We start from the raw sequence: 16,154 nt of genomic DNA, 5'->3' as shown, positions 1-16,154 counted from the left end.
CTTCTTTTTAAAGGCTGAGTAGTATTCCATTGTGTGTAATGAAATATACACAATTTGCTGATTAAAATTTATCTATAAATAATCAGAGAAAGATGATGGCTTTAAGTCTCAGATAAACCATTAAGTAAAGGTTACCCTACTCATGCTGATGTACCTAAAAACTATGAAAGATAAGGCCAGGCACAGTGGCTCACACCTGTAAATCCTAGCACTCTGGGAGGCTGAGGCAGGAGGATCCCTTGAACTGAAGAGTTCAAGACCAGCCTGAGCAAAAGCAAGACCCCATCTCTACCAAAAACAGAAAAATTAGCCAGGTGTTGTGGCACATACCTGTAGTCCCAGCTACTTGGGAGGCTGAGGCAGGAGGATCGCTTGAGCCCAGGAGTTTGAGGTTGCTGTGAGCTTGGCTGATGTCACTGCACTCTAGCCCCAGCATCAGACAAAGACTTACTCAAAAACAAAAACAACAAAAAACTATAAAAGATAAACTACTCTTTAATACAGAAAAATTCCAAAAATGACACCAAAAATATAGCAAGTTTTTAAAATTATACCATTAGAATCTATCTACAGTAGACAAAGCAAGACCTCTCAGGGCCTAGTTTTGTCAGTTTTAAAAAGGGTTGAGCGAGCTGAGGCTTTTCCTCTGAATCTACGATTTATGCTTTATAACCTGCAGTGATCCTAAAAAAATAAGCATCTTGACCCTAACCCTTTGTACCCTACAGTATTGTTTACATCTGCAGTATAAAGATTTTTACTAACTCAACTCTTACTTACTCATGGAATTTCTATGCATGAGTCCAAGAAATCTGATCATCACTAAAGCCTTAAAAAAATTATTTTTCATATGAACTCCCACCAGGTACACTTGAATGCAGAAGTCACAAGTCTCAGAGAAGTAAATGCTCCTGATGCTGACTGAGATGTGCTCCCTCCAGCACCACCCAAACCCTGCACATCCAGTAACCCATGCCAGGGCTAAAATTGCCCACTTCCACCCTGTCCCTGTGCTTGGTGACAGCCAGAGGGATGCCTGTAAGGGGTCAGGCAGAGGTCCCCTTGAGTAAAACCTCCCTAGAAGGAAGCTCCCCTCCCCCCAGAATAAAACCCCACCTGTGACAGCCCCACCCTCTCTCCTCCCTCATGTCCCAGCACTTTCTCCACCGCAGCTACTCCTGTCCCTCACTGTACCTTGGAAGCAGGCCCACGCCCCAGATGGCCTTCCCTGCCAGCTCGCTCCCTTCACCCAGTCCTCTGCTCAAATGTCACGTTCTCAGAGAGCTGTGTCTAAAATAGCACCCATCTTCCTTACTGGATACCCCACTTCCCCGGTTTATTTTTCTTCTTTGCACGCAGGACCTGATATTACGCAGTCATTGGCTGTCTGTCTCCCACCAACAAACGGTGATCACATCCCATGAGAGCAGGGATTTTGTGTTCAATGCTTTACCCCAGCACCTCGGTGTTCAGTACATCTTGGTTCTACTACTGTATTAGTTTTCTAGGGCTGTTATAACTAAGTACTACACATTGGGTGGCTTAAGCAACAGAAATTTATTGTCTTACAGAAGTCCGAAATCAAGGTTTTCAACAGAGCTGGCTCCTTCTGAAGGCTGCAAGCAGGAATCCATCCCATACCTCTCTCCTAGCCGCCAGTGGTGTGCTGCCAGTTTCTGACACTCCTCGGCTTGTAGGTGCATCATCCTGACCTCTGCCTTCATCCTCACAGTGACTTCCCTCTCTCCATGTCTGTGTCTAAATTTCCCCTGTAACAAGGACACCAGTCATACTGGATTAGGGCCACACCCTAATGCCCTCATTTTAGCTTAATTATTTCTGTACAGACCCTATTTCCAAGTAAGGTCACATTTTGAGGGACTGGGGGTTAGGACTTCAACATCTCTGTTTTGGAGGACACAATTCGACCCATAATAACCACTTAGTAGCCACGTGACCCTGGGCAAGTTAATGAACCCTCAGCAGTTAAATGGGGCTAATAATTGTACCTACCTTGTTTAGGTAATGATGAAAGGGTCTTTGGTAACACAGAGGTACAGCCCTTTCCCTTTCTGTGAGCTGTGTAGATAGATATCGGCATGAAAAAGGCTAGGAAGCTCTGCTCAAGAGCACGGGGTTTGGAGCCAAGCTGGACTTGGTCTGAGCCCTCTCTCCACTCCTGGCTGGCTGGGACCTTGCACAGTTGCTTAACCTGAGACCAATCTCAAGATATGGTGCTATGTATTATACGATAGTGCATGTCAACTGCTTAGCACACAATAAGCCTCTCTATGAATGTCGGCCGTCATGGGCAGGGCTGAGCTAGGGACTGACAGTGTCACCCTCCTCCCAATGATATCTTGCACATTCTTCAAGGTGGCCCCTCTGCCTCATGGCCTCCTCATAGCAGCGAGAACAAGAAGTGAGGGTCAAGAAGAGACAGTTGAGGGATTCCTCGGGTAACAACTGCAACAAAAGCCCTCTTTTAAAACTTTTACCAACACTTAATAAAAATGTATTGTATACTTGAAATCTGCCAAGAGAGCTGATCTTGAGTTTGTTCACCACACACACACACAAAGTAACTAGGTGAGGTGACAGATGCGTTATTTAGCTTGATGGTGGTAATCATTTCACAGTGTGTATGTATTTAAACACATTATGTCAGCGTACACCTTGAATATATAGAATTTTTGTCAATTATACCTCAATAAATCTGGGGGAAAAGAGGAAGGTGTTTAGAACTGGACTTTGATATATTGCTAAGGATTAGAAGGGAATGAGTAAAAGAGAAAACCCACTTTGCACCATTTTTCCCTGGGAAAACCGTGACCTGGTCGAGGGTGGGTGTTAGGGGGAAGCAGGATGTTCCAGCAGGGGTGGTGGAATCTGTGTATCTGACTGAATTCCCAGGCCTGAAAGAGCTGTGCCCAGATGCATTTACGGGCCAGGCCGTTTTGCACTGCTGCGTCCCTTTGTTACTGGCTTTGCTCACACTTGGTGGGTTATTCTGTGTTTCCCACATCTTTAGGGTAAGAAACAAAACTTATGCTAGCAGCAGAGTGAACTCAGGGTTCATGCACTTCAAGATGCCCATCTGGGAACAGCCTGAGGCTGTCTGTCCAGCACCCACATGTTTACACAGCACCCACAACTGTCTTGGGCACCCAGAATATGGCAGGAGGAGGGAGCAAGAGTCTCTGCCGGTACAGAGTGTATCCGTTGTGCCACGTGCTAACAGATGATCTTTCTATGTTTCAGTTCTCTCATCTAAAAAACAGAGCTAATAGGAGCACCCTCTCCTGGAGTTGCTTTGATGGTAGACTCAGTTAACACAAAATGCTTCAAACTGTGCCAGCCACTACGTAAGTATTAGCTAAACTAGACATCTCTGAATTGAATGATGAGGTTGGCACTGCTGTCCCACTTTATATCACAAGGAAACTAGAGTACATGCCCAGGCCTGGCAGCAAACCTAGGACTCAGCACCAGGCTTTGCCATCCTTGATATTTCTTAGATTGTACCATAAATCCTTCATCGTATGGATCTCAACACCAGAACTTTCCCTTAACTATTGGTACCCCACTTTTAAAAGGCAGCAATGACCATACTGAATTGTACACTTAAAAATGGTTAAAATAGTACATTTTATTTGTATTTTATAATTTAAAATAAAAGAGAGAGAAGAGAGAACAACGACAAGGCAGGATTTCTTGTTGAGAACACAGCTCACTGAGGACGTAACAGTCAGTGGACACTGGTCTTGGTCTATCCCTTCTCCAAAGCCCACGCTGTGCAATGAAGAGCCCCACCTAGAATGCTCTCTGCACTCGCAGCTTCCTGTGTCTCCTGTCACTCCAACCCCTTCCCGCTCCCAGGACCTCTGCATGGTTGACTCCAGGAGCCCGTCTTGGACCTCATCACACCGGCCCCTTTGTGGGATTTGACACGGGCAAGCACGTGCTCTCCCAGGTCTCCTGGCTTCACCAGGGACCCTTCCCAGTTTCTCGTGCTGGTTCCCTCCTTCTCTTGACCTCTTTCATTTTTGGAACCCCAGACTGCAGTCTTGGGCCTCATCTCTCCTCCGTCTACATTTGCTACTGTCTCAGGACCTTTAACACCATCTGCCTGGCAGCTCCCAACGTGCCGCTCTAGTCTAGACCTGCAAGTCAGGTCCAGATGCTTGTGGACGTCACACTGGGATGTCCACCAGACAAACCGCACCACCCCAAAGTGAACCCTGGTCTTCCTGCCCACCCCTGCAGCCTACTCCTCTACAGACTCCACGTCTCACCCTCTGGCTTCTCAAGCTGAAAACCTGGAGTCACACTCGACTCCTCTCTTTCTGTTGTATCCCACATCTGACCCCTGAGCAAATCCCAAGTCACCCCTTCACAGTACATCAGAATCCCAGCACCTCTCTACTGGCGACCCTGCACTACAGCAGCAGCCTCCTGAGAGGGCTCCCCACCTCTGCCCTGCCCACCCCCACCGGCCGTCAGCACCCAGTGGAGCAGCTGGAAATGGTTCTATCATGCCAAATGGGACACCAGGCCAGGCCGCTCTGCTCGACTCTGCCCGACTCTGCCCAGTGGCTCCACTCTAACCCAGTGGCCACTGTCAGGACCCCAGTTCTGAAAGACCTACAAGATCCTATGCCCTCCCACCCCCTGCCTCTCTGGACTCACCTCCTACGCTCCCCTTCTCCCTTGCGTGCTCAGGGATAATCTCATTGGCATCCTGAGTCTCAGAAACATCAGAGCCTCTGCACTGGTTAGATGGCACCTTCTCTGCCAGGCCTTCCTGATGGCCTACTGAACACTGCACCATTCCCCAACACTCATTGTCCTCTTGCTTCCTCGCTATGTCTGCAACAGCCAACACTACCTCACATCCTGTACATCCAGTTGATTGTCCTCCCCACCAACCCAACCAGCAGGTGTGCAGGGTCTTGTCAGTCCTGTTCTGTGATGTACTTCAGTACCTAGCACAGGGCTGGCACCTTGTAGGTGCTCAAATAGCTATGGAATGAATGAACGGCCAATGCTTTAAAAGGTCCTTAAAGAAACATTCAACTATACTCAATAACTGGCATTTTAAAAGGTGGGTTAAAAGGATTAAACGTTTTAGAGTTTTTCAGGTATACTGAAACAAAGCCTGTTTAACAGAATATCTCACTACTTGAGGACTGCACTTAACAAGTTTATAATTTTACCTAGCTCAAGATGTATATGTTCCAAAATAAATGGAAAGTCATCTTGCATTCATGGATTGGAAGACTTAATACTGTTAAGGTGGCAGTACTCCCCACAGCAATACATAGATTTAGCGCAATCCCTACCAAAATCCCAGTTGGCTTTTTTGCAGAAATTGACAAGCTGATTCTCAAATTCATATGGAATTGCAAGGGACCTTGAATAGACAAAACAATTCTGAAAACGAACACAGTTGGAGGACTCTCACTTCCTGATTTAAAAACTTATCACAAAGCTAGTTAGTAAAACAGGACTGGCATAAGGACAGACATCCAGATCAATGGAAGAGAAATGAGAGTCCAGAAATAAACCCACATACCTATGACCAATTAATTTTCAAGAAGGGTTCCAAGACCACTCACTGTGAAAAGAACAGTTCCTTCAACAGATGGTGCTGGGAAAACTGGATACCCACATGCAAAGGAATTAAGTTGTACTCCAATCTTACATCATGTACAAAAATTAACTCAAAACGGATCAAAGACCTAAAACTATAAAACTCTTAAAAAAAACCATAGGGGCAAATCTTTATGATCTTGGATTTGGCAGCAGTTTCTTAGATATGACACTGATAGCACAAGCATCCAGCAAAAAACATAAATTAGACTTTACCAAAATAAAAAACTTGTGGACATCAAAGAACACTATTAAGAAAGTGAAAAGAATGGGGGAAAAAGTTTGCAAATCACATAGCCAGTAACGGTCTAGTACCCAGAATATATAAAGAACTCTTACAAATCAATAACAAAATGATAAACAACCCAGCTTAAAAGTGGGCAAAGTGGCCAGGCATGGCGGCTCACACTTATAATCCTAGCACTTTGGGAGGCTGAGGCAGGAGGATCACTTGAGGCCAGGAGTTTACCAGCAGCCTAAGCAACATAGCAAGACCTTGTTTCTAAAATATTTTTTTTTAAATTAGCTGTGGTGGTACATGCCTGTAGTCCCAACTAATCGGGAGGTTGAGGCAAGAGGACTGTTTGATCCCAGGAATTTGAAGTTGCAGTGAGCTATGAAGACACCACTGCACTCTAGCCTAGACAACAGAGTAAGATCCTGTCTCAGAAAAAAAAAAAAAAAAAAAGGAAAAGGAAAAGAAAAGAAAAGAAAAAAATGGGCAAAGTACTTGAATAGAAATTTCTCCCCAAAAGATGTACAAATGGTCAACAAGTATATGAAAAGATGCTCAAATTCAGCAGTCATTAGGGAAATACAAAACAAAACCACAGTCAGATATCACTTCGCACCCACTAGGATGGCCATCATCACAAAAACTGAAAGTAAGTGTTGGTGAGGATGTGGAGAAATCGGAACCCTCATGCACTGCTGGTGGGAATGTAAAATGATACAACTGCTGAGGAAAACAGTTTGGTGGCTCCTTGATGAATTAAACGGAGTTTCCATATGACACAGGAATTCTACTCCTAAGTATATATCCAAAAGAACTGAAGACTTGTGTTCAAACAAAAACCTGTACATGAATGCTCATAACACTATTCACAACAGTCAAAAGTTAGAAACATAAATGTCCATCAACTGATCAATGGATAAAGAAAACATAGCTTATCCATACGATGGAATATGATTCAGCCATAAAGAGGAAGGAAATTCTGACACATACTACAACATGGATGAACCTTGAGAACATTATGCTAAGTGAAATAACCAGATACAGAAAGGCACGTAGTGTATGATTCCATTTATATGAAATGTTCCTAGAGACAGAAGGTAGATTAGTTGTTGCCGGAGGCTGGGGGGAGGGAGGAATGGAGAAGAAATGCCTAATGGGTATGGGTTTCCTTTTGAGGTAATGAAAAGGTTCTGGAACTAGAAAGCAGTGATCATTGCACAACATGGTAAATGTACTAAAAGCCATTTAACTGTACACTTTAAAATGGATAAATGGCGGATTTCATCCCAATAAAGAAAAAAAACCAGAAATAATGAATACTGTCTTCCTATTCCCTCTCATCCCCCACAAAGTATGCTGTTCTTAGTCTCTAGACTCCAGGAGAACAGGGTACTAAAACAGTAAAACTTCCAGAAGAACCTGAACATGCCTCAATCCCATTCTACTGTTGCTCCCTTTCCCCTAAAAATGTAATCTGCCTTCACAAGAGTCAGTGAATGCTATCTTCAGCTTGAGAACTCCTGCGTTGGAGCTGCACAACTAAGAATTCTCAAGTTCTTATTTCCTGTTTTAAAGGAAAACCTTAGGAGTATATGTTTACCCACCCCAGCCAGCACCAAGCCATGACATTTACATGTTGTAAATGTGCCTTGCAAGAGGCCAGCAGTTTCCTGGCCACAAGCTGTAATAGCTCCTATCTCCACCGTGCCTGAAAGCCATCTGTCAGGGCTCACTGCTGCTTTCTGGTTATTAGTGCTGGGCTGCTGCCCAGGCAGTACACCAGGTCAGGCTGTTCAAATCTTCACTCACCCCAAGTCCCCTGGTGTGTCTGATTTGGGGAGCTGAGATCTTCAGGGTAGAGTTGGGCATTTCCCAACTCCTACCTGGCACCCAGGCTCCAAACTCAGATCCTGTCCAGACAGCAACAGAGCCAAGTGCAGCCTCTTCAAGCCCAGATACCTCCTACCTACCTGTCATCACGGTCATCCTCCTCATGGGCAGGAGGGGAAAATACAATAGTTCCATCTGTGGTCACAAATATAGAGTACATTTGACCAGCGTTGGCTTTCTTAGACCTGACCCCTTTCCCTCATCCAAACACACACACACAAATACAAGCACACACACAAGTTTCAGGCAGATTTCAATATTTATTTCATCCTTTATTTTTTTCTAGGAGTTACCAGTAAGCAGTAAAATGGTCAAAGAACTGGGTCAAAGAAGAAAAGGCAGAAAAAATCCTAAGAAGTCTTTGAATAACTGATTTGACAATTTTAAATTTTATTTTGCCTAGACATAAATAATATTAAGAAAAAGACTGTTCAACTAGCTGGGCACAGTGGCTCATGCCTGTAATCCCAGCTACTTGGGAGGCTGAGGATTGCCTGAGCTCAGAAAGTTTTAGGCTAGCCTGATATAGTAAGACCCCTTCTCAAAAAAAAAAAAAGATTGTTCAACTATATCAATACTATATATAATTCTCAGAAAAAGCTGGAAGGAGGTAAATGCACAGGTCAACAGTGGGTAATTCTGGGTGACAGAATTATGGGTGATTTTTCTTTTCTGTATTTTCTGTTATAACCATCATGAATTCCTTATAATAATAAAAAGCCAATTGTGTCCCCGCCTCCATGCAATCCAAATAGTATATGCCCCACATACCTTGTTGAGCTTGCCAAGTGAAGATATGAGATCCGCCCACTCACTTGAAGATTCAAAATTTCTTAAAGCCTTTTCAATCACTGAAGAGTAATTTCTGTATCTATAATCATTTAACAGCTCCTGCTCTTCTGGATCCATCTTACATTCTCACAGACAGCTGAGAAAGTATCTAAAAGTGAATGAAAAAATAACCAAATGAGAGAGACATTCAAGGACGCAAATCATTCCCAACCCAAAGCTACAGAAGACACGTGTTCAGAAACACGGCTGTGTACAAATGCACTTGGCAATGCAATTCAAATATTTAGCAAGGCTTCTGGGCCAGGCCCTGTGGTAGATTAAGAGATAAATATTTCCTGCCCTCATGGATTCTGAGGGAGACAAATGCATGGAAGCAGAAAGAAGCAAGAATGCTAGGGTTTCACTTGACTGACAAAATGAATTCTAGCAGTGAACTTGCAAAGCTGCTAAACCACAGATTGTTGCCACTTGGTAATTCTGAATGCAGAAGGCCCTTCCTATCACAGGGCATTTATAAAGCCTAAGGAAAAACTCTTAACTTGAACAGTCTCTGTAGCAATTCAATCCTGTATAACTAGACTAGAAGATACGAAATATTCTATAAGAAAATCAAGTGGAAAAAAATAAAATGTTAAAGAAAATAAGGATGTAATGATTAATGATGAGGCATCTGACAGCAGTGTTCTCATACATCCACCAAGTGCTTGTTCAGTTACTAAGCTCCAATTACCAGCCAGGCCCAGCTGGGTGCTGCCCTAGGCTTTATGCCTCCCCCAGAGTGCAGAGTTTGGATGGAGGATGTGTTATACCCAGGTCCAAGCAAGCTCATTCTATTCTTCCTGTTCTTGTAATATATTCTTTGATGGATTCTTTTATTCTTTCTTTCATTAAATGTATTCTTTATATATGAACCAATGCAGCCACTGCAAAGCCTCAGACATACACTGTCTAATTCCAACACTAACAGCCACCATTTTCTTTTATTTTTGTCCCTAATGTAACAAAACAAAATAAGGAACAATAAAGAATGAAATGCTACACTGATTTGACTTTTTAAAAAATCTATCGTGTACACATTATAACATATACAAATATAAATGCATGTTTATGTCGTTTTGTTTTTATTCCTTCATTTAAAAAAAATCTGAAGGTTAACTCATCAGTCTATTCAAACAAGTTACAACTCTGAAAGATACTTTATAAGACACGGTTATGTCAAATTCTTCTTTGATCTGTCACCAAGTTCCATATTTTAGCATTTTCTCAAAAAGAATGCTTTAGGGTTTTGATTTGCTCCCATTCTTTAGACTTCACCTGATGAAGTTCTATTTAAAGTGTGTCAGACACCTACCCAAAATTCCTTGTTCCCCTTCTCCATACTAATGGAACCCTAATTTTGTTCAGGGCAGCGCTACAGTTTCCAGGCTCCCTTGCAGCTAGATGGCCATGTGACAGCTCTAGACAATGAAATGTCAGTAGAACCTGGTAGTTAGGAAAGCTGTTTGAAAGGAAGCAGACTCCTCTGGCAAAAGCCTTTTTGCCTTCACTCTTCTTATTTCTGCCTGGCACAAAGCTTTGATGTTGGAGTGAAGCCACATCTTACAACAATGACGAAACATGCACAAAAGTCACAGACTAAGGATGGCTGAGTAGACAGAGAGAGCAGCTGAGGCCCTGATGGCATTATGAAGGCACCACATACAACCCTGGAAGCTCTACCTCTGGTCTATGTTTTCCGCTTGGAACAGCTAATTTGTTTAAGCCACAATTCAATCAGGTTTTCTATTATAGACAACCACAATCCTGATTGATATATGAGGTTAAACAGTATTTTGCTAGTACTGCTTTTTCTGAAAGAAGACAGAGAAACATAGAGCAACATTATGTGATTAAATATGATGGAGCATGGTTAGTTGGTTTGTTTGCTAACCAAGTTGCACATAGTCAATCAAGTAAAAAGGCAAGTACGGTAGATGCAAGAAATTGAACTGTAAGTATAACATGTTCTTTAAGCCTGAATCTTTCATTCATTGGCCAGTGGATGTCGTAAGAATTTCATGGAATCTTCTACTTCACTTTCCAATCACTCCAAACTCACTCCAATCCTCCCAGGGCCACCACTACTTTCAAGTCACCATTGCCAGTGGTCCCTTCTGTTTCCTCAACTTTACCTCTCAGTAGGACTCTGCAGCAGACCACTTCCTTCTTCTCAAAACAGCCTCCTCTCGGCCCACACACTCCTCTGGCCCCACCAGCCCTGGAGCCTGCTTCCCACTTCTCTCTGCACTTCTTTCCTCCTCCTCTACCCACCGCTAAACACTGACATTCCCTGGTATCAAGCCCTGGGACCTCTTCCTTTCCCTCTCTATCCTTGGCGATTTCTCTATTCCTATAACTTCAAAATACCATCTACATGCCAATGCCTCAGATTAATAATGCTCTCCCCAACCTCCCCCTCTGAGGTTCAAGCTCATGCAAATACCCACTTGACCTCTCCACCTGAATGTGGAACAGGTATCTCAAACTTAGTGCTTCCAAAACTAGACTCCCAAGTGCTCCTTGCTTGTGTCCCCCACCCCTAATGCATACATTGAAATCCTAACCCCCAAGGTGATGGCATTAGGAAATGAGGCCTTTAGAAGGTGATTAGGTCACAAGGGCAGAGCCCTCATGAACGGGATGAGTGTCCTTTTAAAAGGGACCTGAGGGAGCCTGGCTGTCCTCTCCACTATGTGAGGACACAGGGAGAAGGTACCATCTATGAACCAGAAAGCAAGCCCCACCAGACACTGACTCTGCCAGCATCTTGATCTTGAACTTCCCAGCTTCCAGAACTGTGAGAAATAAATTTCTATTATTTATAAGCTACCCAGTTTATACTATTTTGTTATGGCAGCCTGAATAAGACAAGCAACCATCAACAAAATGTGGTCTATCCATACAAGGGGACATTATTAGACAATGAAAAGGAACAAAGTACCGATACATGCTATAATCTGTATGAACCTGGAAAATACACGCTTAGTGGAAGAAGCCAGCGACACAAGACTATATATTGTATGATTCCATTTATATGAAATGCCCAGAGTAGGCGGCAAATCTATAGAGATGGTGAGATTACTGGCTGCCTAGGGTGGTGTAGAAACAGGCAGTTACTGCCTCTTCGTGAGGTAACTGAAATGTGCTAAAATTAGATTATGATCTGTCAGTTATACCTCAATAAAGCTGTTGAAAAAACTAAACTTTCAGTTCCATCTCCTTAATCTGCTCCTTCTCTAGTTGTCCCCTTCTCAGAAAGTGGCCCCTCCATCCATGGGACCTTCTGTCATTCTGGACTCTTCCTTCTCTTCACCTGCCACACTCAGCCCAAGCCCTGTCCCCTCTTCTTCCAAAACACCTGTTGACTTAATGCTCTCCGTCTCTACTGCACGAACAGGTGCAAGCCACCTGTTCCCTGAAAGTTTGCAGAGTTTTCTGATGGTTCTCTCTCACTCTTGTCCTTTCCAATGTATTTTCACACAGCATTCCAAGAATCCTCTTAAATCATAAATTAATCCATATAACTGCCATCTTTCAAACTCTTCCCATTAAACTTACAATAAATCCAACCAATCCCCTCCTCAGCCTACAAGATTCTACCCACTTCTCTCCTTACTGCACTCTGCATGTCCCAAAACAGCCCATCCCACGACAGAGCCTTTGCACATGCTGTGCTTCTCTGCAAAAACATACTGTACCATGCGTACACACCCACAAAATAAGATTACCTACTCATTCTTGAAAAGGCCTGTCCCTTTTTCTAAAATAACAGCCTTCACACCTTTTGAAAACATTAAGGAAAGGATGGTAATGAGAGGTGGTAGTCTGTTGCTTTTGCCAAGTAAAAACTAAAGTTGGGAAATCAGGAAATTTACAGGTCTGAAATCCAGCATCTCCGAACCACTGCAATGCTCCATGCATAGTCTGTTCACTCTATTAAGTGTCTAAGAGCCAAGGAAAGAAACATGAATAAGATAGGGTTCCTACCCTCATATTTCCTAGCCTAACAAAAAAGGAAATACCTAAATATAAAATTGCAGTTTAATGTGGCACACACAGTGACAGAGGGTAGCTGAAGTAATAGAGTCTGACGCTGGCAAGAGGAAGCTCAACTACCAGCAGAGGAGTCCTCAAAGTCCACAGGTGTGGGCAGCTAGAGTTACCAGGAAGAGAACTGCGTCAGCGATAAGGTGTATGCTTAGGAGGTGGCAAAGGCAAAGGGGTGGCAAAGGGCACCACCGCTCGCGGCAAGGAGGGTGCCAGCCAGGTGAGAGCAGGTACCTGGAGTGGTTCAATGTTATGGTCGGCAACATGAAGAAAGTATTATTTGGCTTAACTAACAGCACAGGCGAGAAGTTTGGAAATAGTCATTCAAGCAAGCTCTTTGTTTCAAAATAAGGGGCATATGATGTTATGCTACTAAGCAAATCTTCTGGGAGAGCTCGGTAAATCCACCATTTATGCATGCATCTCTCTCATCCAATACGTGAGAGTCCTGTGAGACGGTATCCTCAGTCCCAAGAGGAGAATACTGGAGATCAGGCCATTTGGAAAACTGCCCAGGTCACACACGGAGGAGCTAGCAGAACCAGATTCCAGCTCAGGTCAGTGAGATACTGCAGGGCCTCCGCTACGTTATGCTAGTGGTAAAATTAATAGTTCAGCCCTTAAATAACTCTTTTGCCAATGATCTTGCAATCTCTCCTGGTTACCTTTTCTGTGAGACATTCAACAGTTCAGTAAAACCGATAGTTATGTAGCTCCAACAATTACACACACAAAGGAGTAACCATATAAACAAGTATATCTGTAAAATCTAAAATGTCAGTAGGAAATTTCTCTCACCTTATCCCCTCTTAATTGCTTAGAAAAACAAGTTCAAGTGAAATACCAATTGCCAGATCTCAAAGAAGTTCACTGTAAACATGTTTACGTGAAGGAACAGTTCTGAGTTAGATGAAATGAGGACAGAGTGACCCTCCCATGAGCAAGAACATTTACTGATAAATAACAGATATGTAATATTAGTAATAAAATAGATAATGACCTTTAGTCTACAGCACAGAAACACTCGTCACCAATTGGCTTAATCGACTCTAGGACACATTAATTTGAACCTGGTCTTTCAGAGTAGTAATTAAACTGTACTGAAAATAATTTAAGACACCTAATAGAAGTAGGCTTTGGTACGGGGGTGTTCCCCATCACCTTACCAAAAAATCCTAGAAGGTTTTCCCAAATGTGAGGCCGCTGTCCGGAGTTAAGGGCAACACCTGCGGGTAACAGTCTCGGTCAGCAGCAGGGAACCCTGCAAGGCGCAGGGGCCAGGTCGGCAGAGCGCGCACTGCGGCTCAGGTCCCTTCTTCTGGGGACAGTGGGGAAGACTGGGGTCTTGCCTGGACAGGAAAGCCTTCGTTCTGAAAGGTCTGCGTCCCCAGCCTGCTCCCCAGCCAGGAGTGCACGAGCAAACAAAGGCTGAGTTCTCCGTCGTCGTGTGGCGGGGCCGTGACCCCCCTGACCTCCACCTGCCGGACCGGAGGCCGCGCCCGACTCCGCGAGGGCGTGGCCGCACATCGTCTGCCGCGAGGAACCGAGCGGAGCGCGGGGGAAGCCGGAGGGGGCCCCACCCAGCCTCGGAGCTGCCGTCTGGGGTCTCCCGCCCGCACCCCACGCCCACGCGCCGTCCCGGCAGGGCCGCCCCCGCACTGCAGCAGCGCGCGCGGCGGGCCGGGCCGCGGGCGGGGGAGCCGCCTGCGCCCGGGGATCGCCCCCACGGCGCCGCCTGACACCTCCGTACCGGGGACGGGATCCTGCGCCGCCTCGCTGCCTGCGGGCCCGCGGCGGGGAGACGCCCGCGCCCCCAGCTTCGCCCCGCAGCCAAGGGCTGGTGCCCGGCAGGCGCGGGCACCACTTACCCGTGGCGGCGGCCCTTCTCGGCGGGCGCGCCCACGTACGGCGTGGAGGAGCCCGCAGGGGTGCGGGAAAGACAGCTGGCGGGGGCTGCGGCGCGGCCGGGAAGCAGGACTACCGGGCTAGCGCCGCACCCGAGCCCCAGCAGAGCCGCGGCTCCGGAGGGGGCGGGGCAGGGAGGCGGGGCCTCGGCGCGCGGGGGCCGGAAGGGGGCGGGCCCTAGACCTGAGGGGCGGGACTTAGCGCAGTTTCTCCTCGCGCGTGGCCGGGCCGGGCCCGGGAGGCGGGGCCTCAGCGCGCGGGCCCTGTTGTGGTGTCGCCGCTGCCCAGTCAGGGAGCCGGAGTTTTCCTCAGCTTCCCTGCCAAGGGCGGCGCTTCGCGGCTGGCTGTTCCCGAGAAGGCCTAACACTGGTGGGCGGCGTGGTGCCCGCCCCTCAGTTTGGACTCACCCGACACACCCGAACCTAAGGGGACGTTGGTCACTGCCTGCCCGAGGTCGTCCGCGCATGCCTCAGCCCTCGGAAATGCTTTGGAATTACGGAAAAGGAGAACCGTGGGGTCCGAGGAAGGAGCATGGCACCCGGCTCAGCTCAGCCTTTCCATAGGGACCACGCCCAAACCCTTTCCCTCCGGGAGGAGGCCGAACGAACCCCTCCGTGCACGCTCGGGGCGCCAAGTCGCCCCCACAGGCCTCATCTTTCCGACCCTCGCGTCTTCCTGGAATGAGCTCCTCGGGTGGGCTCTGGCTCAAGAAGAACTCAGTGTCAACCATAGAGAGCCGAATATTCCTGGACAAACCGTAACCCCTTCCTGTCATCCTCGCGAGCATTCGGACCTGGACCGACTAGCCTGAGAGCTGCAGGTCGAGACCTTGAGGCGGGGAAGTCAGGCGGAGCTCAGGTGAGCATTGGCCCTATCCTCGTGCCCCAGTTGGGGCTCCCAGCCGACACACTCAGTGCCACCTGTTGGATTAAGGTTGTGATTTCTTTAGTGGCCGCTGCTCCTCTTAAACCCGGAGGGTCCTTTAGAAATTGTCAGCTCTCGTCTGGAGTTGGTGTAAGGCTAGGCAGTCCATGGATGAACTTGGGAGGTGGGGAGGTCCATGAACACCTGGAAATTGTTTAGAATAGCTTGTGTAACATTGGGATCCTGGGGAAAGGGTATGTAGTCCGTACTGGATTCCAAAGCGGATCTATCACCTCCTCCAAAACACCAAGAGTATTTTAATAGTTTGGGGTGCTGGACCTCTGGTCTGGCCAGGCTGCTGATTCTGTTTCCATCTTCATTTGGCATGTACTAAGTGCCCCAGATGTAAATCCTCTAATGGTCAATTTTAGGAATGGTTTTAAAATAGAAGCAGAGGGAAACTAAAGGATTGAGCCACATTTAGCAGGGAAAAACTAATTTCATGAAAATTGATTTCCTAATGAAAATATGATAAACTCCATTTCTACAAAAGCAGCAAACAAAACCAGCAAAAAAGCTGGTAAGCAGGTGAGATTTTTAGGTTCTTCAAATCTTAGCCACACCCTACTGCACTGAATTAATAGAGATGAAAGAACCACTTTACACTCACCATTAAAAAGAGAGAGAGACTGGGCATGGTGGCTCATGCCTGTAATCCCAGCATTTTGGG

The 16,154-nt window shown here is 46.0% G+C and overlaps 1 protein-coding gene across 1 annotated transcript in view; it reads right to left on the bottom strand.

The window, feature by feature from the left end:
- The window catches only part of DOPEY2 (dopey family member 2), a 144,154-nt gene extending 129,529 nt beyond the window's left edge, over positions 1 to 14,625 (bottom strand). Inside the window, 2 exon segments of the mRNA XM_012640070.1 lie at positions 8,549 to 8,717; positions 14,524 to 14,625. Coding sequence (XP_012495524.1) covers positions 8,549 to 8,686 — 138 coding nt within the window. The 5' untranslated portion in view covers positions 8,687 to 8,717; positions 14,524 to 14,625.
- Positions 14,626 to 16,154: the final 1,529 nt, after the last annotated feature.

This window comes from Propithecus coquereli, unplaced genomic scaffold (assembly GCF_000956105.1).
Source record: "Propithecus coquereli isolate 6110/MARCELLA unplaced genomic scaffold, Pcoq_1.0 Scaffold148, whole genome shotgun sequence".
Taxonomy (NCBI): Eukaryota; Metazoa; Chordata; class Mammalia; order Primates; family Indriidae; genus Propithecus; species Propithecus coquereli.
This window is presented reverse-complemented; position numbering and strand designations above follow the sequence as displayed.